The sequence below is a fragment of the Sycon ciliatum genome, chromosome 1, assembly GCF_964019385.1.
Source record: "Sycon ciliatum chromosome 1, ocSycCili1.1, whole genome shotgun sequence".
Classification (NCBI taxonomy): Eukaryota; Metazoa; Porifera; class Calcarea; order Leucosolenida; family Sycettidae; genus Sycon; species Sycon ciliatum.
Genome location: NC_088643.1, coordinates 25,492,824 through 25,520,593, shown reverse-complemented (window position 1 = coordinate 25,520,593; position 27,770 = coordinate 25,492,824). Strand labels below are relative to the sequence as shown.

The window sequence follows — 27,770 nt, the reverse complement described above, 5'->3', positions numbered from 1 at the left end:
CACCTTGTTTCATGCTACCAACGAACAACATGACTGTACACACTTGTACATGAAAGTCATTACATTCGTCTTTTGAGGAACTGTGGCCTGTACCATGGTATGGGTACCCAGCAAAGGTGATGATTGTCAAAACGGTGTGTGTGTGTGTGTGTGTGGACACTTTGATGTAGCCGTTGGCGGATTATGCTCGGTCAATTGCTGAATTATGCTTTCCATATTATGCCCAAATTATGCCAGTGATTATGCTACATTAATTATGCTGGAATACTGCCGCTGATGGTGGTATACTGTACCCTTGCACTCTTCAAAGTGTTGCACTTTGCAACATTACAACGACTCTGGCACCATGACAGGTCACAGCATGGCTTATTAAGTGCCGCAGATTTTTTGATTTTACTGCAGAAGATGCCGTCGAAGAAAGCCCTTTTCCCCGCGGAATTTTCCTTGGCCGCGTTATTCCAAAGGGACAGTTTCAACTTGTTTGTCTTCTGTTCTTTTTTCCTTTTTCCCCCTTTCCTTTCTTTCTTTTCCTTTCTTCTTTTTGCGTATTTGCAATCTGTGTTTTTCTCTCTTTCGTACAGGTTTGTTGTATTCAATGGCTTGGCTTTTGGCCGTTACTTTATCGGCGCATCATAATATTGGGCATCATAGCCCGTTTGGTCTGCGATACAAAATGAATCTCAACAACAGCAACAGGCTTACAGCGGTTTACAGCAAGAGTACATAACCCTCTTGGTTACATTTATACTGGGCTGATGTACAAAATAACCTGTCAAACATGCAAATTGAAATTCCCATTTACATACCGGCAAGAGTCCATAAACTGTTTAGGCACTCTTGATACAGTACCGGTAATTTAGTATTTTACATGATCTGCAATGTACACAGTACACACAATAATAGAAAAGCTGACAGGATCGCTTTTCTAAATGTACACAGGGAATTTGCCAGGTGGAAATGAAAAAAATGTACATGTATTGTAGGATTGTGTTATGCCTGCATGTCGACAACAAGCACCATCAATCGATTTCTTTCTGGAAAAGCACAAATGGCTAAAGAAGCAACACGTTAGTTTGATGACGGCCAAACTTCCGGTAATGCCGGTATATTTCAGGAACCGTATTACTTCCACTGGAAGTTTCTCACCAACCAAAATTAGACCAGGTCGACTGTTGTCCATGTACATGTACCTGGGATAAGGACTTTTCAGACGTGAAAGAAGAGAACTGAGACTCAGAGAGTTAGAAAACTCGCAAAGGGGAAACTTGACTACATGACTTGTACTTGCAAAGACAGTTGAATACTTGAATCAGACTGTGACCCAAAACGTGCTCCTTGAGTACTACTTATCACGAATACTGAGGACTGCACACAAACATACTATGGCCTACTACTTTTAGGGGATATCGGTAAGAACGGGAAACGGGCTCCATGATACACCCAGGATCATGGTGGTTCGAGCACGGCTAAGACAGGAACAGCGGGACGTTCACCATGGGCCTGGCATGGCACGACAGAAAAGGCAACCTCAACCAAGAAAACAAAACGGAAATGAAAAAATTAATTGTCGTTTTCTAGCGCATGCGCAGGATCACTCCCGTAAAGGAAAAATGGCGTTGGACAAGGTCCACCCATCATTGAAGCTGTAAGAGTTTGATTTGGGAAATGTTGCCGTAGTTCGCCTCTTACCCCGAATTGCCTGTTGTTGCAGCTATACAAGCAATGACTTCTTCTACCTCGTCCCGAATGATCGCTCGGATATTCTGAGAATTGATCGCGTGAGCCATGATATACAATTGATAAGTAAGTTAGTTACACTGAGTTCTCTATGTTATGCCATTCGTACGTCTGTTCGTATGTCTGTCCACATCTACTGTGTCCTATAGGGGCACGGAATAAATTATAAGCTGATCGCACATTCCACAATATCACTATTGTAAATTGTGTTTTTGTTGTGGACTAAAGAAATTAAAGAAATTGTATTTTCATTTCAAATTTTCAAATTTCGTATCCCAGAATTGTATTTTGGTCCGACTCATTCTATTTGATCAATGGTGTGCACACATGGGCAATCGTTGAGTACAAGGTGACGCTTGTAGCTCGTATAAATCATGATCTCAGATGTACGTGTATTGTACTGTAAAAGAAGTTATTTTCTCATCGACTTGTTTTGCATGCCTCATGTCATTGCAGTGTTTTGATGGTCACTTGTTCAGATTCGAGCCAGTACATGCACACGGCCGCCCAAACATTTCCGTATGGGGTCCTCAATGGGACGTTGATGCAGTCACAAGTAAATAGATGGCATGGTTGTCTACCTTGGGTGGGGGTATTGATTACACGTGTACGCTCACACCACACACGCACGCACACACACACACACACACACACACACACACACACACACACACACACACACACACACACACATACACACACACACATACACATACACATACACATACACACACATACACACACACACACACACAATATGTGTGTGTGTATGTGTGTGTGTGTGTGTGCATGTGCACTTGGTTGCATATAGGCACGTGCCGGTAGACGTGTGTCATCCCATCCTTACAGTGATTCAAGCTCAGTTTTTTTCTTGTTTTGTCCGAATCTCTCTTTGTCCACAGATGGAGCAGAGCCGCTGCCACCCACCGAGGATGTACAGGATACGTATGGCCTCTTTGGAATCATTCGCCTGCTCGCAGGTAATGTGTGTACTCTACATTGTAGTGTTCTACTTCTACTCCGGGCTTTGACTGCCTGTGTTCACATGTACACGTGGAAGATTTCTAGGAGTGGAGCTTTGCCTGCCTGCACAACATCCTCTCTCGCTATTCTACACTTGGGCTATTGGCGTGAACATTGCACATGGGGTCGTACCTAGCCCTAATTCTTTTCTTAATCCTTCTGTCGAATCGGGTTCAGATTTTGCTTCATTGATTATAGCTTTGTGTTCCAACATGGGGCATCTTCTTGTTTTGCATTGCAAGCAGGAGAGCACCTCAATCCAGGTCCCTTTACCATTGTTGTGTGTGTTCTGGTTGATCATGGATTTCAGCTCATCGTTGCATCTCTTCTTTCTGTGTGTTTCTTTACCTCAGGTCCGTATATGGTCATCATCACAGGTAGACGGCGGGTAGGCACTATCTGTGGTCATGATGTCTGGAAGATCACGAGCACAGATGTTGTCTCATTCGCCAGGGGAACACGCCATCTCACAGATCTTCAGGTACTACGAATGTGCTGTAGTGGTTATTGTAGGCACTGGCGATGGTATGCTGGCTCTCTCTCTCTCTCTCTCTCTCTCTCTCTCTCTCTCTCTCTCTCTCTCTCTCTCTCTCTCTCTCTCTCTCTCTCTCTCTCTCTCTCTCTCTCTCTCTGTGGGGGGGGGGGGGGGGGGGGGGTGTTGCTTGCTTTGTTTCCATACGCTGTTAGCATTACTTCAATTGTTGGGTGTGGGTGTTTCTTGCAGGAGCGACACAATCGAGAATATCTGGCAATGGTGCACACGGTACTGGCCACCGATGGCTTCTACTACAGCACAACGTACGACGTAACACATCGGTCCCAACAGCTCTACAACACCAGTCCAGAATTTGCTCAAATGCCTTTGCACGAACGCGTAAGTGTTGCAGCAGCTTTCAAATTTTGTGCCAGTATATAGTCTTGAAGAAATATAACTAATAATATTACCTCCTCACTAGTTTGAGGGAAAGACACAAACGGGAAAAGTCTGAAGAAAAAATTGACTGTCACCACCAGGACTCGAACCAGGGACCTTCGCTTGTAGCTTGCGATGCTCTAACCACTGAGCTATGGTGTAGTCGTCATCCTAGCAGAGACTGTTCAACATTTTCTTCAGACTTCGTAACTCACACTTCCTGTGAATCCACACAGGCGGGTGGGGCACAGCCCTCACTGTACCCACACACTTCACGTACACTCTAGCACGCGGGGAGCACCAAGTCATAAAATATTACCTCCAGGATACATTCCTAAGGGTGTGCAGACTCCACTGCAACTACTTCATGTTTCACACAGTTATACACCACTACCCAAAACGGTCTCTCGGCTACAAATTCTTCCAAAAATAATTAATTAAATAAGATCCAAATTTCGGGCTAGGCCCATCTTCAGGATACAGTCCATTGTTTTCCTTGCTGCTGGTGCTTATTAATTTTCTTGTCCGCCCCCGGTCTGTACTGCTGTGAAGTGCTTGGACATGCTGTTGTGTACTTTACCTACCGTTCTGTTGTGCGGTGGTGTATGTGTGGTATATGTGTGTATGTGGCTGCAGGCTGACCAGCGATTTGTCTGGAACACCCATCTACTACGCGATCTCTCTGTAGAGCCTGATGTGAGTCTTGGTGACTGATACTTGTATTGTAATGACTGCATGATGTCTTGGTCTTGGTGAAAGCTTTAGCCGGCAGTTATTGCTCTTAAAAAGCTTGTTATTGTGTTGATGTGACCTTTGCTGTTCAGTGTTGGTGTTTACCTCTGTACTCATGGCCTGTGCTGCTTTCCTCTTACTGTCTGTGTTTGTGCACATACGTGCTTTTATGGAGGTTATGCAATTGACACCGTCGCATGTGCTCTGTAATGAGTGGCGAATTAGTGCTAGTTTGTATTGAGTGGTAAACCGGTCCTTGTGGTGCCACAGTTTTACCACTCCACACAAAGCATCTCATATGTTGACATAGTCACCTAACCTCTGTTCTGTCTTTTTACGTGTTTGTTTGCTTCATGCAGATGCATAGATTCGCAATACCAATTCTCCATGGATGTATCCCACTCCTTGATTATGTAACTGTTGCCTTCTGAAGGGATAACAATGGAAAATACCCAGCATATTGCACACGCCACAAATGTGGCACCGCTTGCAGCAGATCTGCAGATATGTATGCCACTAGCATTTAGTGTGGTCTGGTTTCGAGGACTTTCACAGGCTTACACCTGAGTTCTGAGTTGCACAGTCAGTATTGATCTCTGATCTTCCTTCCATGTAAAATAGGGTTGATTTCTGTGAAGTCCTTGAGCATAATCAGTTTCTGTGACTGTCAGTCCATTTGCTTTGAGTCCCAGTCTCTCCCTGACTGGCACACTTGCAGGCTTAGGGGAAACTTCAAGTCTAGCCTCCGTTATACCTTTGAGTTTCTTGCAAGGTTCAGTGCTCAGCTCAATTTGCAGTACAGCTGTCATTGTTCTCTGTCAGTGCTGAAGTAGAGTGGTAGCTTCCTTGACTGAGAATCTCTCAAACTCTTGCAGTCATTACTATCAGTGAGTGCACTATCAATCAGAAGGCATTCACGTTTGCGCTGATATCCAGACGAAGCACCTACCGTGCTGGTGAGTTGCGCATGCTGTTGTCGCTTTTGCTGTAACTATGCCTGGGACAGTGCCTTGGTCGTGTGTGTGTGTGTGTGTGTGTGTGTGTGTGTGTGTGTGTGTGTTGCTTTTCGACTGCTGACCTTCGTAATTTGTCAAGAATAGCCGTGAGCAGACAGGTGGTTCATGATGCTGTGAAAACGCAATATTGACGGAGGCATCGTGCTGTGAACAGTGTAGTGGGCTGTTCTTATTTTTTTTGGCAGTATTGTGCCGTGCCTATCCAATGTTATGTTCCATGTTCTCTCCACTCTGTTTCTGCACATTGCTACCAGGCACAAGGTTCTTTGTTCGTGGCGTGGATCGCGACGGGCATGCGGCAAACTTCGTCGAAACCGAACAGCTGGTCACTCACGGCAAGGCCATTGCCTCCTTTGTCCAGGTAAGTACACTGCTGGCCAAAGAAATCCAACCTCGTGAATATAATAGCGCCGGGCACTACGCAACCCTAGCACTACACATACTGGTCTGTGCACTCGAACGTGGCGCTACTTTATTCATGAGGTTGGATTTCTCTGACCGGCACTGTACATTGTATGGGTGGGTGTACATGTGTGTATATGTACTAGTATGTCGTTGGGAATCAGCTAGCAATGCAGAGGGGTGTGGCAGTGTGGCACTTTCACAGCATTTTATAGATACCCCCCTGTGCTCTTTCTTCTTGGCTGGGTGTTCTGTGTGTTGTTTGCGTAGATCCGCGGCTCCATTCCACTGTTCTGGTCACAGCGACCGTCCTTGCAGTACGCACCACCGCCCAAGCTTGTCAACACCGAGTTGCAGGTGAGTCGTAGTTTCTCTATCATACGCACGCGTCTAGTATTTTTCAGTGTCCCTCCAACCTGTTCTTTTATTGAATGTGTACCTTTGCTGGGAGATGTGCTTTTTTCAGTGCATATAAAACATGCATGCATAAAGTGTGCTTTTTCATGGAGATAGCACCGTCTGTTGTCCTTGGCCCACCAGCTGCACAAGATTGTCCAGTTATTGCTTTGGTCTGTCAGTAGTTGTTACGGTGCCTCTGCAGAGGTGTTGCTTGACAAGGGATGGTAGTACATGGGGTGACTTCTAGTTCTAGGCTCAGTTAGGCGTAACATTTCGTAATTGGGTAAATTCAGGGCTCACAGCATCACACAAAAGCGTGGGCGCCATTTTGGACAGGCCGCTGTCACACGAGCCAGCCAGCATGCCAGAATCGTGTACATGCGATCAGGCAGATATCTCTGAAAACTTGAAAGTGGGGTGCATTCAAAATGTTCATTTGTACCAATGCTTTTCCCTAGGCCTCTGAAACTCTAGGAACATACTCTCAATACCCATTGTAAGGATTTGGCCGAGAGTTTTTTGTTTTAATCGATACGGTTTGGCATATATATGGAGCCAAAGTATCAGTTGGTGCAGGCGTAATTCTGATTTGGATTATTGTACTAAAATTGAAAAGTCGCTCGGAGAAGTTCTTCTAATTTTCCTACTGAAAATTGTAAGCTATTGGCCATCAAAATCGGGCCAGAGACGGGTACAAACGAACATTTCAAAGGCAACCCTATCTGCAGTGCAGCCGCGAGGAAGAACCGCGCGCGCTGCACTTGTTGTGAATGCGGAAACAACACTAGCAGCAAAGCAATTTTTTGAAATGTTTTTGCTACTCGCCTGGCGCTTCATCGCTGTGTCCTCCAGGAGTTATCAAGGCTATGGCAGACCGAAGAAATACATGGCCAGCACAACGGCGAAGCCATTGGACTTGTTCTCTTGCAACGAAACGGAGTGGCGAATCAAATAATTCACAACTCCACATCGTCACCACTGCGCTACACGGCTCTTCGCAGACCAGCCGTATATTTACGCTTACACAACAGGACTTCACGGCGGAGAAACTAAAACTAGAACACGACGTGAGTCATTGCTCCATGCCGTCAAGGAATGCTAGTCCTTTCCCTCTCCCGTCACCCGCGCCTGTGCATCAGCGGCGTAGCTGCCCGGCTGTAGATGTTGAACTCTTTCGTCAACGACTGCAGGATTCTGCTCGGGGCTACTTTTCGCAGGACTCCGTGTGCGGACAGTCTGAATGAAGCCTTCGGCCGACAAGGCCAACACTGCTCGCGAAATAATCCACTTGGAAGGAAACAAGAAGTACCGAAATGAAATAGAGATAGTGAGACAGTCTCCGGCCATCTCCTTCACCATTCACGACTCAGTCCTTGTCACAGCAACTAAGCCCAAGCAAGTCAAAATCTCCTTGCGCGACTGCGTTCTACGCCTGCGCTTAGCGGTCAAGCGAGTTCGTTTCTATGGTGATCAGATCCAAGATGTCCTCCCACGTAATCGAGGTTTTGGCATGGTTGCTGTGAGCCCTGAAATTAATATGGTAGTGGTGCTGCTTTTATAGCGGGTTGGAGATAATGACTGTGTCCTATTTGTCCTGTGTATCCGGAAGAGGTCTACTATAGTTGCGCTAGGGATAATCGACCCGAGGCATCCCAGACGTACACAGCCCTTGGCGCTCTGGAAGTACACGTGCAAAATACAGTAATGCAGCGGGGAACTGGTCCAGGGTGCCAGGTTTGCACCTAGGGTCGGATTTCAACTAGCGAAAGTTAATTGTGATTTTCTCTTCTGCTACTGGATGTGCAACTCTAGAAAGAGGCGTTTCGGCGGCATTGTGAAACACAGGAGGTTCAGTATGGCTACCAAGTCCTTGTTAATCTGGTAAGTGTCTTCTGTCTTTGACTCTACTCCACCAACTACAACCATGTGTATTCTAATGTGTTGTGTTGGGCACTACTAATGGTACTCTTTGTTGTAATCCCTTTGCACCCGCCATGACCATATTTGCCACTTTTATTGTGCCCTCGCTGGAACTAGCCCTAGGACGGCCACCACTTTCAGTACTCCTAGAACGGCCAAACGGTGTCATTTGACACCTGCATACATTTCCATGTCTAAGACCTATGATATAGGTTATTATAGTTGTTGTTTTCAGTGCTGGCTATCACTACCGGCATTTATGATGTACACAACACTTTAGGATTCACCCAGACACTATTGTTGGCTATACGCAACTAAAATACGATGTACGCGTAACGGCAATTGCGAAGGATGAACTCAATTACTGGCAAAACTTCAATTACTTGCATAGGAAAGTCTTATAATCACAGAGTTACTATAACAAGCAATGTGTCAACGTCACTGGGCACATGGGGAACTGCTTTCCGCGAATATGTGCTTTGGCATAATCGGATTACTCGACCGTCACGATGAATAACACACAGTAACAAGTACAAACATGGACTGACTATGAGCATCATTGTTTCACCAAGCTGACACATTATGCTACTAGACATGGTTTCAAGATTAGGCTAGTAACGACTGTATTTTAGACTCTTTCAAAGAGGTATACCCTTCTCTTCTCCTTGGCTGGCACTTAGCAACCAGATGCCATGACTATCTGCCAGCTTATTGACCAGTGCAGGAATGAGCGTTTTCTGGATGTGCATGAACTAGCAAAGGTCTGGGATATTGTGAAGGCGTTGATGCCTGTCACATCTATTCATTTATGTAACCGCCTTGCAGGGGGACATCTTCTGGAATAGTCGTTGTTGAGTAGATCCACCACATTCGATCGAAATGGTCAAGGACATATCTCGTCTTTTGCTAAAATTGGATGATGTGGGGCTTCCTACTCTCGCCATGTAAAACATATGGCTCTAGGTGGTCTACACTAGGCAGACCATTGATAATTCTTGCTACTTCTACCTTCTACATCTACCGTCTTTGCATCCTACAATGTAATCTTGAAAAACAAAATGCAATCCGCGATTATTGGCAATGAAGTTAGATGGTAGTTCACTTCAATTTACCAAAGTGGTTCATACTGCAACTCTTTTTTCTCCAACAGTTTCTTGACCAGTAATGCATTGATGATGAAGTTATCAGTTATTACTTAGCAATCACCTTCTGCAGCATCCGGGGCCACTAAAGAGAGAGAGAAGGCATCCCAGCGGCTGCCTACCCGTTTAGCCTGAAGCGGGGGAGGAAGAGGTGTGGTTCAAGAGCCTTATTAGCTCGTCAAGTAGTTAGAAAGGATTATCTACACAGCACCATCCTTGCGATAATGCGGTGTGCCATCTCCAGGTTACAGAGTTGCGATTCCTCTTCCTCAACACTATCCATTTCGGGGTCTCCACCACTCCTGCAACTGTTTCTGACAATTCCTTGTCTGGACTATCCCGCAATCCTCGTCCGCTCTCTGGAGGCTCGTAAACCTCAATACATTCTGAATCCACAGGTACTCAGGTGTTGTGACCGTGCGATTCGCCCTCATATGACAGACCAGATCCACCACTGCCAATGGTCACTACACTTGAACAGCCATAAAATGAAGATAAAGTGGCCAATTTCGCTTTCTTGGTAATCAGATTCATGCATGGTAATACGCTACATCTATTCTAGTATTTCCTTGGCCGTCAGACCGCGATGGCTCCTTTGGGCATATTAAAGGAACATGAAAGGGATTGAGCAGCGTCTAGGACATTAGCTGAAGAGTGTTTGTGTAATCTGTGCACTAATGGTTTTCCGCCCCAAATTTGCGATTCTCGCCCGACGGTTGTATGTTGAATATATAGTTTGTCCTGTATTCAGCGATTTTCCTGCCCATGCACCTTTCTTTTGTCTGGTGGGCATACGAGCAACTCGATATGGTAGACATCTTCGAAATGTGTTCATATTGTTTCCATCTAGCTGCAATAATGGCTTTTTATAGTGCAGGTGTCAAATGACACTGGTTGGCCGTTCTAGGTATACGTACTCGCCATTATGGTACCTCATCAATTACAAATCAAAGGTTTATGGCAGGCGAAAGAGGAGGCAAAATTAGGAATAGTCACAAGATTTGAGCTTAATCTGATTAGCCATATTTCGGTAATTCCAAAAGTTTGACTCGCGCGGTGTCAAATGACACCGTTGGCTGTTCTAGGGCTAGAATGGCCGTCTTTGCTGTGTAAACACGCAGCTTTTCTCTTGTCATTGAGATGAGAGGAGATAGATGTATTCCTGCAACATGTACACATGTAACATGCGAGGCCGTGACCATGATGGAGCACGGGTCGTGTGCATGGGAATGCTTCCACCGAGAATTGCTCGTCATCCTCAATCTTTCCCTTGTGCCATTAGCCGCTATCGCACCTTTCGTTGAGGAGTTGGGGCTGTAGAAGTATAGATAGTAGCTGCTGTGCAGTTGTACGCATGCAGCTCATGATGCTACTAAGTTCTAATATCCTAACCTGTCATTTGACTGAGACATGCAACACAACAACATTAGTGTGTTACCCCTTTTTTCTGTTCCATCTGTGCAGATCAATCAGCGAGGTAGAGAGAAGCCGCTCGCAGACGCGTTTGATGCTCATGTCTCCCTGATGAGCAATCCGAGAGTCAAGTATGTTTGTGATCATTGCATTTGCCTGGCGTTCTCTGATAATCGGTGCATATTGCGGAAAAAGCCATCTTCAGTATTATGCAGTCACATCAGCGCCAGTGTTGTGCCATATACATGCTCTTCCGGTGCAAGAAAGCTTATTTTCATTGCCTGCTGGTATGTTGTGATGGTGATGGGTGGCACTCTGTGTGTATGTGTGTTGCAGGTACGATGCGTTTGACTTCCACCACGAATGCCGCAACATGCAGTGGCAGAATCTGGATAAACTCATCACTCGCCTAAGACCGGAGCACAAGCAATTTGGGTGAGTGTTGTGCTATGTGTTGGCTCTTCTGCTTCTCATCAACGCATGCACACACACACACACACGCACACACACACACACACACACCGCTCAAGTCCGGCAATGAGACAATTGAAGATTACCTCCCCATGAGTAACATGAAGGAGATACGGGTTATTACTTACACCACTGTTTTTGCTCTCACTGTATCACGTAATGAGGCAAAATCCTGTTTGAATGTGCAAAGTAAATTCAATCAATCAAGCCGGCCGCTTGTGCTTTTGTTGGTGTTGATGTGAATTTTGGTCTGCTATGAATTCCGCCTTGGTGTTTTCAAAAGAAATTCGGGAGCACTGATCGAGTGAAGAACTCAGTGAAAACGCCTAATCTCCTGCTGCTTTGGTGGATATGTGTGAATCTGTGCGTGTGTCTATGTCTGTGTCTGTACATGCATGTGTGTTTGTTTTGTGTTGGGCATGTTTGCGCGGTGTTCAGTTATTTTGCTATTGATGCAGAGGACATGGTGACGCGGCGTCAGGAGGGTGTGTTTCGTACTAACTGTATTGACTGTTTGGACAGGTCAGTTCTAGATTCCATTGTATGAATCGTATTCTGCTAGGGGTGAAACGAGTATCTATTTTGACCAATCGATCACTCATTCACAATATTCGATCGAGTATCCGATTATTTCGAGTATTTCGTCAATGTTCAAAAGCGCCAGATTTGTGAGTTCTCGACCAATTCGGAAGAAATTATGTGTAAACATAGAACAAAAGTCGCCAACGTCTTGTACAGAGTGTAAAGACTAATGATTTTCATCAGTACTTTCATATCGCATAGCTAACTAACGTTACTTGCCGTGGTGATCGCATGGTCAAAGTCATAAAATACTGACTCAAAGGCATGCATAATGCATTCATACCAGTGGACGAGCGATACAACAAAAGTTTTTGAAAATAGAAAGCCAATACTAACGATCGAGTGCAAAATTTCGAATACTCGCTCGTTTGAAATTTGCGAACGATTACTCGAATATTCGAACTAATCGTTTCACCCCTATATTCTGCCCATGCATATGTGCTGTCATGTGTTCTTGCGCTTTTGCTCTCTGACTCCCGTTTACTTTCTGTGTGCAACTCGTCCACCAGATTCCCCGCTGTCTGTAAGTTGTGTTCTTCGTTTGTCATCACAGAACGAATGTTGTTCAAAGCATGCTGGCGAGAATAACACTGAATGAGCAACTTCAGGTAAGAGCATTTGCAGCACTGCACCAATTGTTGCACAGGTGCGATATTTAGTCCTTATGCACTTTGACGTCACCATACCATTGACATCATCAAATAGTGAGTGCTCGGGACCCACTTGGGTGGTCGAGCTTGTCAGATATGTCATCCACAATGTCAGCGAAAGATAAGCCATCCCTGACGTACTATGAGCTGATCAGGGACGTTTATTAGTAATTTATTACATCAGTTACTATACTGGTCTCCATTCAAATTATGTTCAAGGCATGTTTCAGCTTTCTGGGGAACACTGCGCAGTCCATGATGAGGCTGTGGAAGGGCTCTGCATGAACTGTGGAGAGCCAAACCCACCCAGTATGGCAGCAGCAGCAAGTGCGGGGCCTAGCCAAAGCTGCCTCTGATTGACCAGTTCTTATTGGCTGTTGCGGAGTACAAAAGGTCCCGCAACGGACCAACGGCGGGTAGATCAGGCGGAACCGACAAACTCAATTTACTTCAACTTTGTAGCAAAACAAGACCAACCCATATGACCAGTTTAAAACAGTCAACAAGGATGCATGTATGCGCGCTCATGCATGTGTGTATGTGTCCACCGTGCCTAATGACATGGTGTTTGTGGTGTTGTCATCCTTACCTTGCATGTCCAGGATATGGGCATTCTACGCACCGGCGAGGCCACCGAGCTGCATGCTAACTTTGAAAAGCTTTTCAAGAATGGTAAGCTATATGTGTTACAATGCGTCTCTGTGTGTACCTAGCTTTTTTTGTTTTTGTAATGCATCGCCTCAATGATGCGAGCGATGCCCGTTGCTTTCCCAGTGCATCACGTTTCTGCAGCTATTAATACCAGTCTTTCAATCACTCTACTAGTATTCGTCCTATTTATTGATAGGCGAATACAGGTCTTAGCTCTTCTTGCACTTGCTCCTAGACCCGAGCTGGTCATGCTGGAACAAGTAACGAATGTACGTTCGGTGATGGTAAGTCTGATCCTGTTCAATGTGCTTCCCATACTCCGTTTAATGTCTCCAGACTAAATTGATTGTTCGTGTGCATGTGGGTGTGTGTGCATGTGTGTGTGTGTGTATATGTGTGTGTGTGTGCATGTGTGTTACCTGTGTTCAGTGTGGGCTGATAATGCTGATGCCTGCTCAGTACAGTACTCTGGCACCGGGGCACTCAAGACCGACTTCACCAGGTATGTGGTCCAGCAATTCCTATACATGGACAGTTGGGCTCGGTGAAATCCGACCTGAAGCGCATACTTGTCGCCCTCAACTTGCATGGCCCTTGACGCCCTGGAAGTGGTACAAATGCGGCTGGACGTACTCATGTACAAGTACAGTGATGTAATCTGAACTGGTCCAGGGCGCCGGTTTTGCACTTTGGGTCGGATTTCAGTGCGCGCAACTGTACTATAATATTTTGGCCTGACTGTAACTTCGAGGCGGTAAATTTAAGCTGATATTTCGTGTGACTATAATATTGTGGGATATTCATTCGGACTGCAAATTCGAAACACTTCAACTGCTACATGTAGTGGATATTACACACGTGTGCCGCCTACAGTAAAAACCTGTTGTGACTGGACAAACTTGGCGCAGTCCCAGTAATCCTTACACGTCAGGCTTCCCCTGACTGCAGGGAGGACAGTATCAGCTGTAGATGCTCCTCGGCACAGTAAAGTTGTTCCCTTCTTGGCAGGTTTCTGCTGCTCATGACTAGGGATGCATGTGAACCTGCATGAGAGTTGTGTGTGTGTGTGTGTGTGTGTGTGTGTGTGTGTGTGTGTGTGTGTGTGTGTGTGTGTGTGTGTATGTGTGGATTTCCCGCAGAACGGGTAAGCGCACTATATTCGGGTTGATGAGGGATGGCTGGAACAGCATGGTTCGCTACTACAAAAACAACTTTGCAGATGGCTTCCGACAGGTAGGGCCTTGCCTTGTGACTTTTAAGAGAGCATGTCTGAGAATACCAAAGTATGTGTGCAAGTGGATCTCTCCGATTTCGCTCAAAATTTGCAGGTAGGTTCCCTTTGGGGTGTGGATCGATTGTGCAAAGCCCTTGAAAAAGTTTCTGAAGGGAACCTTGAAATTTGCATACCCCTCAAAAATGGCCGAAATATCACATCATTTATGGGTCTAGAAACGAGTCACGCCACAGCGTATCCGAACAAGCTATGAACAAAACTCCATCAAGCCAACATTGCCTCACCTTAGAAGAGTTCCTGGAGCAGTACCGCTTAGCCACGCCAGGATCCCAGAAGACGAGGTCCATCACCCCCTGACGCCACAAATGATCGTCTTGAAAATAGCCAATTTACAAGCGCTGGCAAAACAGCCAGCTACGTCAATTGGCCAGAACTATACACCGGCAGATAGTAGAACACCTCTTCTAGCGCTGAGGACATGTCCCCCATCTTCCTTTTTGGGGTTTTCTTGAAATAAACTTTTTTGAATTTTTCCACTCGACCATGCTGAAATACGGCCAAAGTCATACCTGCGCAGGAAAGCTCGCCCCTCAGCAATTTCTACTCCCAAGGCCGCAGAACAAAGTGTATTGTTGACTCTGACAAGGAAAAGCAGCGGTGATCACTTGTCACTCCAAACGACAAGCTTCTCCTTGCGCCACCAATAATTTTTTGTGCGACTGTTGATGCAAAAGTGACTGAAGTCCTCAGCGCAGTTTTTGAATTTTATTGCAAGATGCACGGTGGTATTTCGTCCGATGTCTGACGCTCCACACCACGATGAACTGCAAAACCGCCAGCGCTTTGAAACCAGCGGTCACAAACTCCACAGCGACGGGCCCCAGGCTGCTGGGCAACAGGTAAGGACCGTACAGCTGAGCACTTGTGACGGTGAATCCCACGAGCAGTGAATGATCGGTTGCAAACCTTGCAGGTGAATTTGTTGTTATTGCACTCCACGAGATCATCCGGAGTCTTGGCAATTGCCTCGCGCCATGCTGGGCGGTCCTGGGCCAAAGTGAGCCAGTCCGCTATGCCACCGAAACGAAGATCGCGTGCGACGAGGTCTTTCCATCGCAGTCGTGGCACACAGGCTGGGCGTGGATCTGAGAAGAAGCTAAACAGTATCAGCTTCGGAAGTCGGTTGTCTGGCATTCTGGCGACATGCCCAAGCCACTGCAGACGGCGGTGTCTGACGGTATCAGATGGCAGTGCCGTATCACCCCAGCGTCTTCGCAGCTCCTGGTTGTTGACATGCTGCAGCTGTTGATCGAGCCGGGACACACCTAGAGTGAACCTGAGAGAGCAGTGGTGGAAGTTGTTGATGGCAACCATGTCTCTCTTCAGCGGAGTCCAGCACTCACAGGCATAGAGCAATGTGGACAGAACGCAAACATCGTAAAGATGGCGCTTGGTGGTGATGGAAAGGTTTCGGTCAAGAAAGACACGGCGCATAAGGTCGAAAGCTGCCGCTGCCTTACCGAGTCTTCTGGCCACATCTGCAGATGAGCGGATGTCAGCAGTTATCACAGAGCCAAGATACACAAAGGAATTGACACTTTCGATCTTCTCCGGACCAACAAAGAGCGGAAGGCGGTCAGCACATGATATATTTGCACCAACGGCCATGAACTTGGTCTTCGCTGTACTCAGAGTCAAGCCGAAGGAAGAAGCAACGTTTGCTGAACCGCTCCAAAGCCAGTTGAGCTGACTCACGGGATGGTGCAAGGAGTGCTGCATCATCCGCAAACCCCAGGTCGTTGATCGATGTCGTGCCAGTTTGACGGGTTCGCTTGGGAAATAGATTGCCATTTCCATGGATTGAAGATATCAGGGACACACCGTTAACACCAGCTGCTGCTATAGCTGTACGCCATGCTTCCAGCACAAGACCAAAGTACAGGTTAAACAACAGTGGGGCCATAACGCACCCTTGCCGCAAACCATTCTCAACCGAGATGCTCCCAGACACATCACCATCAACCCGAACAGCAGCCGGCATGCCTGAATGAAAACCGTCAATCAGCTGGATGAGTGACCCAGGCACACCATACACCTCAAGAGCCAGCAACAGTGCAGCGTGTGGTACCGAGTCGTACGCCTTGCGGAGATCGATGAAAATGAGAAAGGCCTTACTGTAATACAGCGGTGCTCGAATGCCTTCTTGACTACCTGTCGCACGCAAAAGATGGCATCTGTGCAGGATCGCCCGCGCCGAAAACCACACTCGCTTTCAGGGAGATGTGCCTCAGCAAGAGGTTGCAGCCGGTCCTGAACAACACGTGCGAGAAGCTTCCCGACGACGTCCAATAGGGCTATTCCCCTCCAGTTGTCACACTTGCTCAAGTCACCCTTTTTTGGAATAGGGACGAGCACAGCATCTTTCCACTCCTGAGGCACAGATGACGCTGACCAGCATGTGGAGAAGAGTTCATCCAGGTGTGGCCGAAGAACAGAAAAGCCGTGCTTCAACAGCTGAGCAACGATGAGAGACGAACCACCCGACTTGCCGTTGGCCAGATGATGGAGAGCGCACTTGATATCCACAGCTGTTGGAGGGCATGCCAGGCTGTCGTCAACCTCCCGGCAGACCAACTGCTGGAAGACAGAGACATCGAACACACTAATGACATTGAGAACACGGGTGGAATGTTGCTGCCAACAAACACGCTCTTCCTCCACTGACGTACACAGGGTACCATCAGATTTGAGAATGGAATGAGAGGCCACAGGTTTCATGCCATTGTAGCAGCGGTGGATGTCCCGGATGGCTGACCAGACGCGCTCCCCACTGAACTTGCCAGACTGTGCCATATCCGCCTTTCTTTGCAACCAGACACACTTTGCCGTTCGAACTGCAGTACGTGCTGCACTACGGGCCTTGCGGAAAGCTGAAAGGTCAGCGGGATCAGCAGACACACACACACACACACACACACACACGCGCGCGCTCGCAAGGCTTGAATTCACGTGCACACTGCACACTCTCGGTGTCGATATGCCTTCTCGAAACTGATGTGATAGTGCTGTGTTGTATTCTTGGTGTTTGGCAGGACGCGATTGATCTGTTCTTGGGCAATCATGTTGTAGAACTGGCTGAAGGAGCCAGTTTGCCATCACCGCTAGAGAGGAAGTACAGCTGGAGATATCGGGTGGTAAGTCTCTCTTTATTATTAATATTTTGCTTGTTCGCGTTGGCATCAACCTGCATAAAGCAGGTATATAGCCTTCGCTTAAGCTGCCATAAAAAAAGCTCATCCTAAGCGAGAGGGCTAGAGGAAAAGATAACGATAACGAGATACAGAATACAAAGAAATCCAATGGTTCAAAACATGAAAAAACAAAAACAAAAACTGGGAGTCTTAAATTTATATAGAATGTCTAGCCATGGTAGATGCAAGAACTCACCTGATCACCGTCCTCTTTAGAATCCAACTTTGTCCTTTCTCGATATTGTTTCTGAAGAGTTTTCGATTCTCTAAGATATGTGAATTTTCTTTTGCTGTCATCTACTGCTTGTTTTTTGCATCTGTGTGGAATGTACAGTCGACTCCACTTATAACAAAACTCACATATAGCGAACCATTGTCCATGTGCCTGTTTGAACCCATACAAAATCGACATGGCGAAATATGTCGTTTAGAACAGACCATATCTTGTAGGGCCGCATGTAAACCTCACACCATGCAAGTAACATGTCATGATTGGCATGTACACTCATACAGTCATTGCATGGTGTGAGTGCGTTTCTGTTTTAAAGAACTTCCGACCATAAAAAAACTGATTCTGCTGCACATTGGTCTTTGTTGTATCAGGAATTGACCACATTCTTGTGTTGCTATGTATAAATCTTTCCTGTTGTGCACGCATGTGCATGTGTATTTGCGTGGTTGTGTGTGTGTGTGTGTGCGTGCGTGCGTGCGTGTTTGCAGCTGCCACTGGTACTGCTATTTGTCTTCAGCATGTTGATCTTCTGCATGATCATCCCTGCCAGTAAGTAGTAGGTTGCATGCGTATGTGTATTGTCAAGCATTACACCGTCAACAAGTCGTACTGATATGATATGTACAAGGAAATGGGACCTGCTACGCATCTGCACTCGTCTGCATGATGCATGATGTGATCCAGGAATGTGACCATGAGAGACTATAATTATTATGGAAGCTGTGAACTCTGGTGCTTGTGCCCACATGTGTGTGGGTGTGTGCGCAAGCCACTTCCACCAGCCGTCTGGTGTAGACCAGGCTAAAATTAGTGGCGATCACTTGCAAGCTGTTGAATGGCAGTATCGTCAAGAGTGCATGTACTCCATTCATTTTGGCCCAAGGTGGTGTTGTTGCCTTCAACTTATCCCAGGCTTGGGAGTCAGCACGTGCAAGGCAGTGGGTTTTGTGTTTTGGGAAACTATTTTTTTCTTGACTTTTGCAAGCTCACGCGTCGCAGTCTTTTCCTCTAAAACCTGGGTTGAATCACCTATATGATACTTGTTAAAGAAAAAGTTAGTTTTGAAGAAGAAAACCAACACGAACCCCAGCCAAGTGTCCCGCGTTCAAGCCTTGTACCAAGTTATCTGAATGAATCTAGGTCGGTGGGAAAGCTGCTGTAGATACATAGACCTATGATGTATCAGCCCAGCATTGGATTTGCACACTCCCGGGAGGGGGTGGGGGCATACTATTATATTCTTGTTGTGCTGGGTACGTAAGGCCAAGCTGGCACTGTCAGACGTGTACTCCACGCAATTGTGAAACGAACCGTGACCTTTTCAATTTTCATAAATAGTTGGGGGAAATGTCGAAACAAGACTTTCTTGAATTTGGACGCGTGTGCAAAGTGACCGTGTGCAAAGTCACTTTGCACTGCACTCGCAAAAGTTCAAGAACGTCTTTTTTGACATTTTTCATCACCTTTTTATGAGATCTACCAAGTTGGTTTTCGCTAGACGCTGCCCATTATGTGACGTTTTTGCTGTAAACTAAAACTCTGCACCCTGTTTGAATATGTTTGCTTGCAGCGAGTCTTCGCGCCCAGTTTATCTACTGCGGTTTCTGGATTATGGCTATCATGTTCACGCTCTTCTTCATGTACAAAACCGGGCCAGACTTTGTCAATCAGCCCCGCCTGCGTGCCAAGGACAAGAATGTCTAGATGTGCTCTCTGCATGTGTGTGTGTGTGTGTGTGTGTGTGTGTGTGTGTGTGTGTGTGCGTGCGCGCGCGCGCGCGAGCGTGTGTGTGTGTGTTGTGTGTGTGTGGTGTGTGCGTATGCATGCATACTTTTCGTATCTGTGTACACCTTTCCTAGCCACAGAAGGTTTTGAGGTGTTCAACTTCACTTTACAACCCGGTGTTTTATTTTTAAGTTTACTTCGAAGTTCATTTGCTATCATCTTCTGTACCCCAAGCGCCCTTTAGGAACAGACGTTGGCGCGTATCTTTATAACCACTTTATTATGCCGCAACTATAGTATAGGTATCGCTTTGCTGATAGATTGCTTTTTGTTTGTTTGTTCCTTTCACCTAGCTGCAGGCCTGGTTGAGTTGTCCGTATATTCTTTTATTTATTGTGATGGCTGTGCTTTTTTTCCAGTCCTTGTGCTGTTGTTTCACTCGTACCCGCGCCTTTTGGTCCGAGCGATTCTTGCTACTTCTGCTGTGCTTCTTGTTCGTTATTCCTTTGGTTCCACCCCCCTGCTTGTTGTTAGCTAGCTGTTGTCAGGTGCCACACTGCATGCAGTGCAGTATGTATATATTTTGTGCACCTTTTACTTTTAGGCACAACAATCGAACTCGACGATGCATGCTGTTCTTGTGTTGCTTGGTTTCAATCTGGGAGTAGTAAAATACCCACTCCCTGATTTCAATCACTGTGTCGACTGTCGTGCACCCCGCTGACCTCCAATCTCCCAGGCTGTGAGCTGGCTGTGCTGGCTTCAGTCCAGACCAGTGCTGCGTGGGTGAAGATGGATGGTTGCTTTTGGTGCACCAACTATTTTGTTTTGAATTCTTTATTCTCACGATGGTTTGCATGGTCGTTGCACGAAAGCATGCTTTCAGGCAGGCAGTTGTAGAAAGACACAATGAAGCTTCGCTCCTACGTATAAGTATCTCTTAATTTGCTGACCCAAAATCCTATATATAGGATTTGAAAATATGTGCGTTTTATGCCGTTGTTATTGGTCAATAATAACGGCATAATGGTTTTCATGGAAGTTGTAAATATGTTTGAGGCATGAATGTATACATTTTAGATTCATAGGGCGATAATATTTCTGATGAATACCCATTTTCAGCAATAATTTGAAATTTGAGCATAATTGTTCAGCTGCTGTCATGGAAAGGACTGAAGCAGTGAATGTGCAGAAGAACATTGCAGGTGTGGCACGGGGTGGTTTCATGACGACATATCGCACATGCCGTCATGAAACTACCAGTTTTAAGGATAAAACAAGGTCCAATAAAATCTCAAATCCTATATATATAGGATTCGAAAAATAGGGCACAGGCCTTAGTAATATTGGGCAAGGAGATGAGCCTGAGATGTTAGTGTTTGAAAAAGTTATCTTATTCAACTCTTGATATCTACTAAAGACCTAGCAAGGCAGAATTGGTCACATACGTTTCCCTATGCGAAGGGCTAAAGGGACCCTCACTTAATTTTTACCGACTTTCGCGGCAAAAAACACATTTCGACACGCGTGTGTGCTGGACGTCTGCGCGTGCACGACAAGACGTGTGATCGGGTACGTGAGCTGGCTGACAAGTGAGAGCCAGGGAGTCTCTCACCAGGCCGGGGCCGGGAGTCGTCAAATGCCGGTACTTGACGACTCCCTGGCTCTCGCTATATCTCACTTGTCAGCCAGCTCACACGTCTTGTCGTGCACGCGCAGACGTCCAGCACACACGCGTGTCGAAATGTGTTTTTTGGCGGGTAGTCGGCAGGGTCCCTTTAGTCCTTCGCATAGGGAAAGGACCCTCACTTAATTTTTTGCCGACTACCCGCCAAAAAACACATTTCGACACGCGTGTGTGCTGGACGTCTGCGCGTGCACGACAAGACGTGTGAGCTGGCTGACAAGTGAGAGCCAGGGAGTCGTCAAGTACCGGCATTTGACGACTCCCGGCCCCGGCCTGGTGAGAGCATGCATCCATGCATGTCCAGCTGGCGGGAAAGGGAACCTAAAAATGAATGTAGATCGATGGGTTGAATGTGAAATTGTGGATCTACACGAGGTTTGTTTTGATGTTCTGATACTGTACTTGTTGTAATGGCTAGTGATCTTACGAGATTTTGCATAGGAAAAACTGCTATGCAAGAACATGGCAGTAAATTCATCCCTGTATTCTTATTGCACGCTGGTGCGTGCAAGAGTGGACCAAGCACCACTAACTGGTGTACCTATGTAGAAAGTCATGCAGCAGTTTTAAAGCCAGATTAGACATGTACTCAAGAGAGACATGGTCGCAAATCCACGAGTCATTGAGAGTACAGTCGTGTTGACAAGACATAAAATTATTAGAATGTACCGTTTGATGTATAGCTTTTGATATACAAAACCCAGCGACTTGGTGTTGGGATTATCAAGTTACAGAATCGCTGATATGTGTTTGAATGACAGGGCTGGAATATATACTTGGAATGAGAAGCTTTTTTTCACATAATAAAATTGCCGTGCATGTTAAGATACAGCCGGTAAGTCCGACAGCAGAGCCACGTACGTGTCCGCCATTGGCTTAGTCAGTATACCAGAATTATAAAAATAATTAACATTTTGAAAAACTCTTTGGAAAAGGCTCAACAATAATTCACCCAAAACTTGGGCCAAAAGAACCCGCAATCTTCAAATAAATTAAACTACTGTAAAAGTATTAATAGCGGAGCTACGATTCCAACGCAACAAGTACGCAAGGGATGTATCCTCACATGTACTTAGCTACTCTTGGCAGCGCATCAACCAAACATTACTCTGTCCACCTGAGGTTAATTATTGACACGCACGCCGAGCATTAAGTCAGTAGTCTTCCGTGGATGCAACACAAGGCCCCAACGAGTGTACGTTGTCACAAGGCGGTCACAGCACATTGCCATAGAACCACTAGCCGGCTGTGCGTGTTAAAATACAGGCGGCAAGTCCGACAACAGAGCCACGTGTACGCGATTGGCTCGGCCATTATTACCAGTACACGAGTATTTACACGGGCAGCTCATGTTCTTCTGTGAACCGCTTCCAACGGCAACAGAAGACAGTGACCAAGCCGTGTGCCACATACTTGGATGCCCTCGGAGTCATCAGCATGAGGAAAAAAGCTGATAGAATATAGGCGGCCGATACCAACTTGAACTCAGTGATGGAGACGTGGCGGAACAAATAGTCAGCCAGGGCATTGACCGGGAAACCTACGACGGTGCCGAACGAGATGAAGAGCGGATACGTGAATGCAATGCCAAAGTTGATCAGGAAATTGAACAGCAGGCCGAGGATGGCGTTGGGCATGAGAAACTCCCAGGGCAGATCATGCAAATGTTCAATACCTGTCCAGGCCAACGCCAGCACAACAGGCCACAGAACAAACGTACTGAGCGCGGCCAAGGTGGACAGGAAGAAGGAGACCTGACCGATATCAGCATCACCGACAGCGCGCTTGAACAGCGTTTTGTAGAGGCCAGCACCTATGGCTGCTGCCACTGACAACAACACACCTTGCACTGAAGCCGCCTCGAAACCATCAGAATAAGCAAACAGCACGATGCCGACAATAGCGAGTAGGACAGCGATGGGCTGTTTTGAGCAAAAAGACACACAAGAACACACATACACACACAGATATGGACACACGCACAGACACACACACGTATACCGACACACACAGATACACACACATGCGCACATGCACACACACACACACACAAAATAGGGTTATCCGATGTCACTTGCTGCAGCCCTAATGTATAGCAATGAAAGAAAGGACTGTGTGAATGTCACAATGTGTATGCACTGATTCAGCGACAGACCGCAGCACCATCCCTCAGGTGCTTGGACAGTGCACACGTGACTTCTGGCACACATGACATCATGTCTGGCACACATGACATCATGTCAATGCTTCATATCTACAGTATACCAGAAAGATTCTGTTGAAATCTCTCATATTGGTATACAAGTCAACTAACTGTACTTCTCCAAAAAATCACTGCCCTGTCTTGCAACAGTACCACACTGAAAGGTAAGAACGTCGTGTGGGACTGGACCTTACCCGGATCAAAACAAACGGCTCCTTCAGAAAGAAGTGCGAGAAGATGTAGACAAAAGCAGGTGCAGAGGAGAACAGCGCCGTCACATCCGCTGGTGCAATGCTTGCCAGGGCTCTCAGGTAGCAGTAATTTGTTACCATCCACAGCAAGCAGAACGGCCCCACGACGATACACGACTGAACTAGGAAGTATCTCAGATTGTACACGGGTTCGTGATTGTGAAGTGGAGTGTGCCTTGTAGGCGGGCTGAGCTTGTAGCTTGCCAGAACGCTATAGCCAGACCTACAGCCAAACACACACACAGACACACACATAGCACAACAGCATCACATACATACACACACAGACACACACACAGACAAACACACACCAGAGCAGAAGTCTTTTGCTCGTCCCTGAGTGCCTACTTGACCATTGTCTCGTTCACCTGCTAGTTGTTCGTCAATCCTATCCATCCACTAACTCACACGGATAGTTTTTATGAGTCCAATATGCACGGTGCATCTTCACGTGTGAAAACAGTTTTTTATAAGGCACACGCAAGCATGCACACGCACACACACATACAAGATGCTGAACAAAAAACTACACACATGTAGCAGCACACTGCATTCACTGTTAAGAGCATCCTTACCGGAAGACGTCCTTTGGTGCAGCACGACCAATGGTACACTTGGCAACGAGGTATACGGGAAAGCAGAGGAGCATGAACGACGTTGAGAACCAGATGGTGAAGAAGGGCCCATTGAACGTCGGCGTGAAAGTGCTCTTTCCCGTCTGTGTGGCGCCGGCCCAGGTGATGGCGATGCCAATCACGATGGGAATTCCTAGCAGGAGCTTGCGTCTCGATAGCGCCGCACGTTCTGCCTCCACCGCGCCAGTGGACTCTTCTTCTTGCACATGCTGCTCGGCAGCGTCGACGTCATGTTTCAACGGTGTTAGGTCGTCTGTTGACTCCATCCTTGCTGTGCCAGCAGCGGCACCTGTTTGCACAATCTCACCACGAGAGGTCCTGAGGCAATGCCAGCAGCAGGAGAACAGAAACAAGAGGACATGTATCACGACAGGCCAGGAGATAAAGAAAACACATTACAAGAAACAAAGAGGCAGCAAAAGTTGCAAACCCCTTCTCAGTATCAACCTTGAGAAAGTAAACAGAGGGAGAAGGAAAGACTCCATGTACATCAAACTACAACTCTGAAGTGACGCAATATATAACAATAAAACCAATCAATCACTGCGCAAATAGAGTGGATCCAATGATTCACACAGCCACAAACGATGCTGATTCATGATCTGCCTCCATGGGATAATGCGATTCCGTAGACGCATCATTTCCCATAAAATTCGTGAAATCCATGAGAATGTACATATACCGCAAAGTACCGAGAGCGCCCCACCATCTCGTCCTTTCGTGGTCCTATTGTGGAGGTGGTGTCCTGTCTGAAGGTCATACGACACGGACCTTGTACACACATTACAAGTTGTGCAGTCAATCCGTACTCAATTTACCTTCGAGCGGACACGAGATCCACACAAAACATGCTAAGTTTGACCTTAGGCTTAGCACACTAAGGTAACTTAGGTTCTCGCACTGTACAAACTTCGTTGCACTCTGCCACACGATTTTCCTTTCCCTGGCTGTAAAATCAAGATGGGGCGCTCTGGCGGTACTTTATGGTACTGGCGAGAGTCCATAACCCAAGGAGTGTGCAACTGGTGACCCTCGGGCTATGGGTGCTCTGAGCAATGCGCTCTCTTCATTACACAGTGGATTGACGATCAAGCTGCCTGGATTTGAATTTCCCTACGGTTCAGCAATTTCACACACAATGCGGTAGGTTCAAAGGGCGCTGCCTGTGCATGATGCATCACATACAAAACCGTCCAAAGTATCCGAGCAAAGCGGATTTGGAAGCAGGAAACCGCAGCAGATCAACAATAGGGAGGTTTCGCTCTACGTAATTACGTATGAAAATCCGTACGTCGTACGCGCCGGGGAGCGAGGGCAACTTCCATACGTAAATCTCTCTACGGATTTCCGTAGGAAAGCTGTTTCCCACGAGGAGGGGGGTTGAAGAGAAACGACTAGTTTTCGTTTCTAAATAAATATCGGTATTTGCGGATGGCCCCTTATAGGTCCTTTTCTCTTTCCATATTACTATAATTATGTGCAACAAAAAGTTGTGCATGAAAATGTACACCATGTACAGTGCGTATCGGTTATAGCGTGGTCGTGTAAAAGAATATACTGCCCACAAGAATGAACTCTCACGTTTTCATAATCATAACATGGATTTCAAGTGCACATTTATTCTTACAAGCAATTTTATCCCATAGTAGAATATATCGGTCCTAAGAATGGACTTTGTGTAGCGAAACATGCCAGATTAGTACAAAGTATATCGCCTGTAGTAATAACCATGATAGCATCTGTCCAATTCCGTTCTGATCTGACCCTCGTTGCGTCGTAGTGCTGCAGATTCAACTGTTGTGGTCATGTAACTCATTTTGCATAGCCACGTGGTAAGCCTATGGGACTATGACCAGCCACATGCACAGAAGTACTGCGTTGCATGTACGGTGATCTTCCTGCCCCTGCGCACATGCATGTGATATGCCACACTTGATTTATCGTGTGTAAGAACTATCGGAAATCAGAACAGAAAGTCGTTTTTCAAACACCCACGCTATAACCGATACCTACTGGACTAGTACCAGGGAGCGTATACAACTTCCTGGTGTACAATAAAGTTTGTTGCACTAATAGTAATACAATGGCAGCAAGAGTACATGAACCAGAGTATGCAGCAAGAGTACATGAACCAGAGTATGCAGCTCAGCATCTATGCCGCACAATGAACCGATCCCACAGCGAACTCTTTTTTCGTTCAGGTCATCATGAATCATGAATCATAGATAACCCGTCATAACGTAGGTTCAGTGCTAAATCACCGAATCACCATAAAGGTGACAACGAGAAATGTGTGTACCAGTATGTGTGTGTTTGGGGGAAGGGTTTCAGCCTTTGTACGGCAAGCAGCAACGCGCAACAGGAATCACCTTTGTGATACGTTGAAATGACCATGTGAACAGGTGCGAGATGAGGTGAAGGTGAGTCACTATGACCTACCAGTAAACAAAAACTTCACCATGGGATGATTCGCCTGGAGCTGCACACTCTGGTTCATGTACTCTTGATGACGGATACACATTGCGCAAAATGGACCTATTTTCGCCTGCATAACTGTGCGTGTAATTTGAGGAATTTTTCGACACAGTCAACAATTTTCAATAATAGTTTATTTACTCACTGGTTTATTACATCGTCAAATATCAAATGGGTCATGTTTGGCACTCAAACTAACCTTACTTCTAGTTCATGCTGTCCCATGTTCTGTTTGTAGATCTACAGGAAGTGAGAGTGTTCGTCGCGTCCTACTAATTGATTGATTGATTTTTATTTAAGGATTGTCCAAAGGCCGCAGAGGCCTATCGAGGGGCTCTCCTGTGTAAAGAAAGGGAGGAAGAGAGGGCGGAAGGCTAATCAAAAGGTCGTTGCACCTGTTGCTTGTAACATACACGCATTATAATATTATGTCCATCCAAGGCTAGGCCAAGCCATTGCATGATCACTCACCTCTGAAACAACCACGATCAAAGCAGCCTACGGCGAGGCGATGCCATCGTAATTGTGGCTGTAGTTAGCAGCCAAGTTCCAGGGCAAATCAATCTTGAAGTGCAAGTTCAAGAGTAGACATCACCGCGGCATATGGAGAACTCTCTGACATAAAACAACTACTACATGACTGTACTTACATGACACTTCTTATTCCTACTGCACTGCATCAAGAGCACACAATGGGGGGGTTATGTACCCTTGACTGCATGCAGACTTCCACGAATGACCTTCGTCTGTGACTCGTTTGATACAAACAGCAAAGACTTGACATGTCAACATTGTTTTTGACTTTTCAAATATGCCGGATCGCGATGTACCTGATAATAATATTATTATTATGATGTACTACGTTCTACGTAATGTATGACTCACCACCATTCACTGAGTGGTGAGCACTGCACTGAGTACTAGTACACGGCCGGTGTAGAATGACCAGTAGAATGACCCCCCAGCAGATGGACCCCCGGGCATTGTACTACATGTATTAGTAGAGTGACCCCGGGGTCACTCTAC

The 27,770-nt window shown here is 46.3% G+C and overlaps 2 protein-coding genes across 5 annotated transcripts; one reads left to right on the top strand and one right to left on the bottom strand.

Moving 5' to 3' along the window:
• The first annotated feature begins 1,584 nt into the window (after positions 1–1,584).
• LOC135820010 (phosphatidylinositol-3-phosphatase SAC1-like) lies at positions 1,585–20,186 on the top strand. Its single transcript, XM_065333314.1, has 21 exons — positions 1,585–1,645; positions 1,712–1,803; positions 2,640–2,717; positions 3,114–3,241; positions 3,485–3,634; positions 4,310–4,369; positions 4,765–4,798; positions 5,281–5,361; positions 5,676–5,782; positions 6,094–6,180; positions 8,035–8,103; positions 10,749–10,828; positions 11,034–11,132; positions 11,607–11,690; positions 12,304–12,358; positions 13,003–13,072; positions 13,481–13,553; positions 14,191–14,284; positions 17,378–17,479; positions 18,257–18,317; positions 19,339–20,186. The coding sequence occupies exons 1-21, from the start codon at positions 1,611–1,613 to the stop codon at positions 19,470–19,472; spliced, it is 1,773 nt and encodes a 590-aa protein (XP_065189386.1). The 5' UTR covers positions 1,585–1,610; the 3' UTR covers positions 19,473–20,186.
• Positions 20,187–21,814: 1,628 nt separating this feature from the next.
• Positions 21,815–27,524, bottom strand: LOC135820019 (solute carrier family 35 member F4-like). Of its 4 annotated transcripts, XM_065333328.1 has the most exons (6): positions 27,395–27,524; positions 27,216–27,308; positions 26,944–27,083; positions 24,210–24,587; positions 23,578–23,857; positions 21,815–23,102 (listed from the first exon to the last, which is right to left on the bottom strand). In XM_065333328.1, exons 3-6 carry the CDS (start codon positions 26,967–26,969, stop codon positions 22,515–22,517), a joined length of 1,272 nt encoding a protein of 423 aa, XP_065189400.1. In that variant the 5' UTR covers positions 26,970–27,083; positions 27,216–27,308; positions 27,395–27,524; the 3' UTR covers positions 21,815–22,514. The 4 variants fall into 4 exon arrangements, with proteins under 4 accessions (XP_065189400.1, XP_065189393.1, XP_065189413.1 ...); XM_065333321.1 differs by lacking the exon at positions 27,395–27,524 and having other exon boundaries at positions 27,216–27,388; XM_065333341.1 differs by lacking the exon at positions 27,395–27,524 and having other exon boundaries at positions 26,949–27,083; positions 27,216–27,387.
• Between the last annotated feature and the right edge of the window lie 246 nt (positions 27,525–27,770).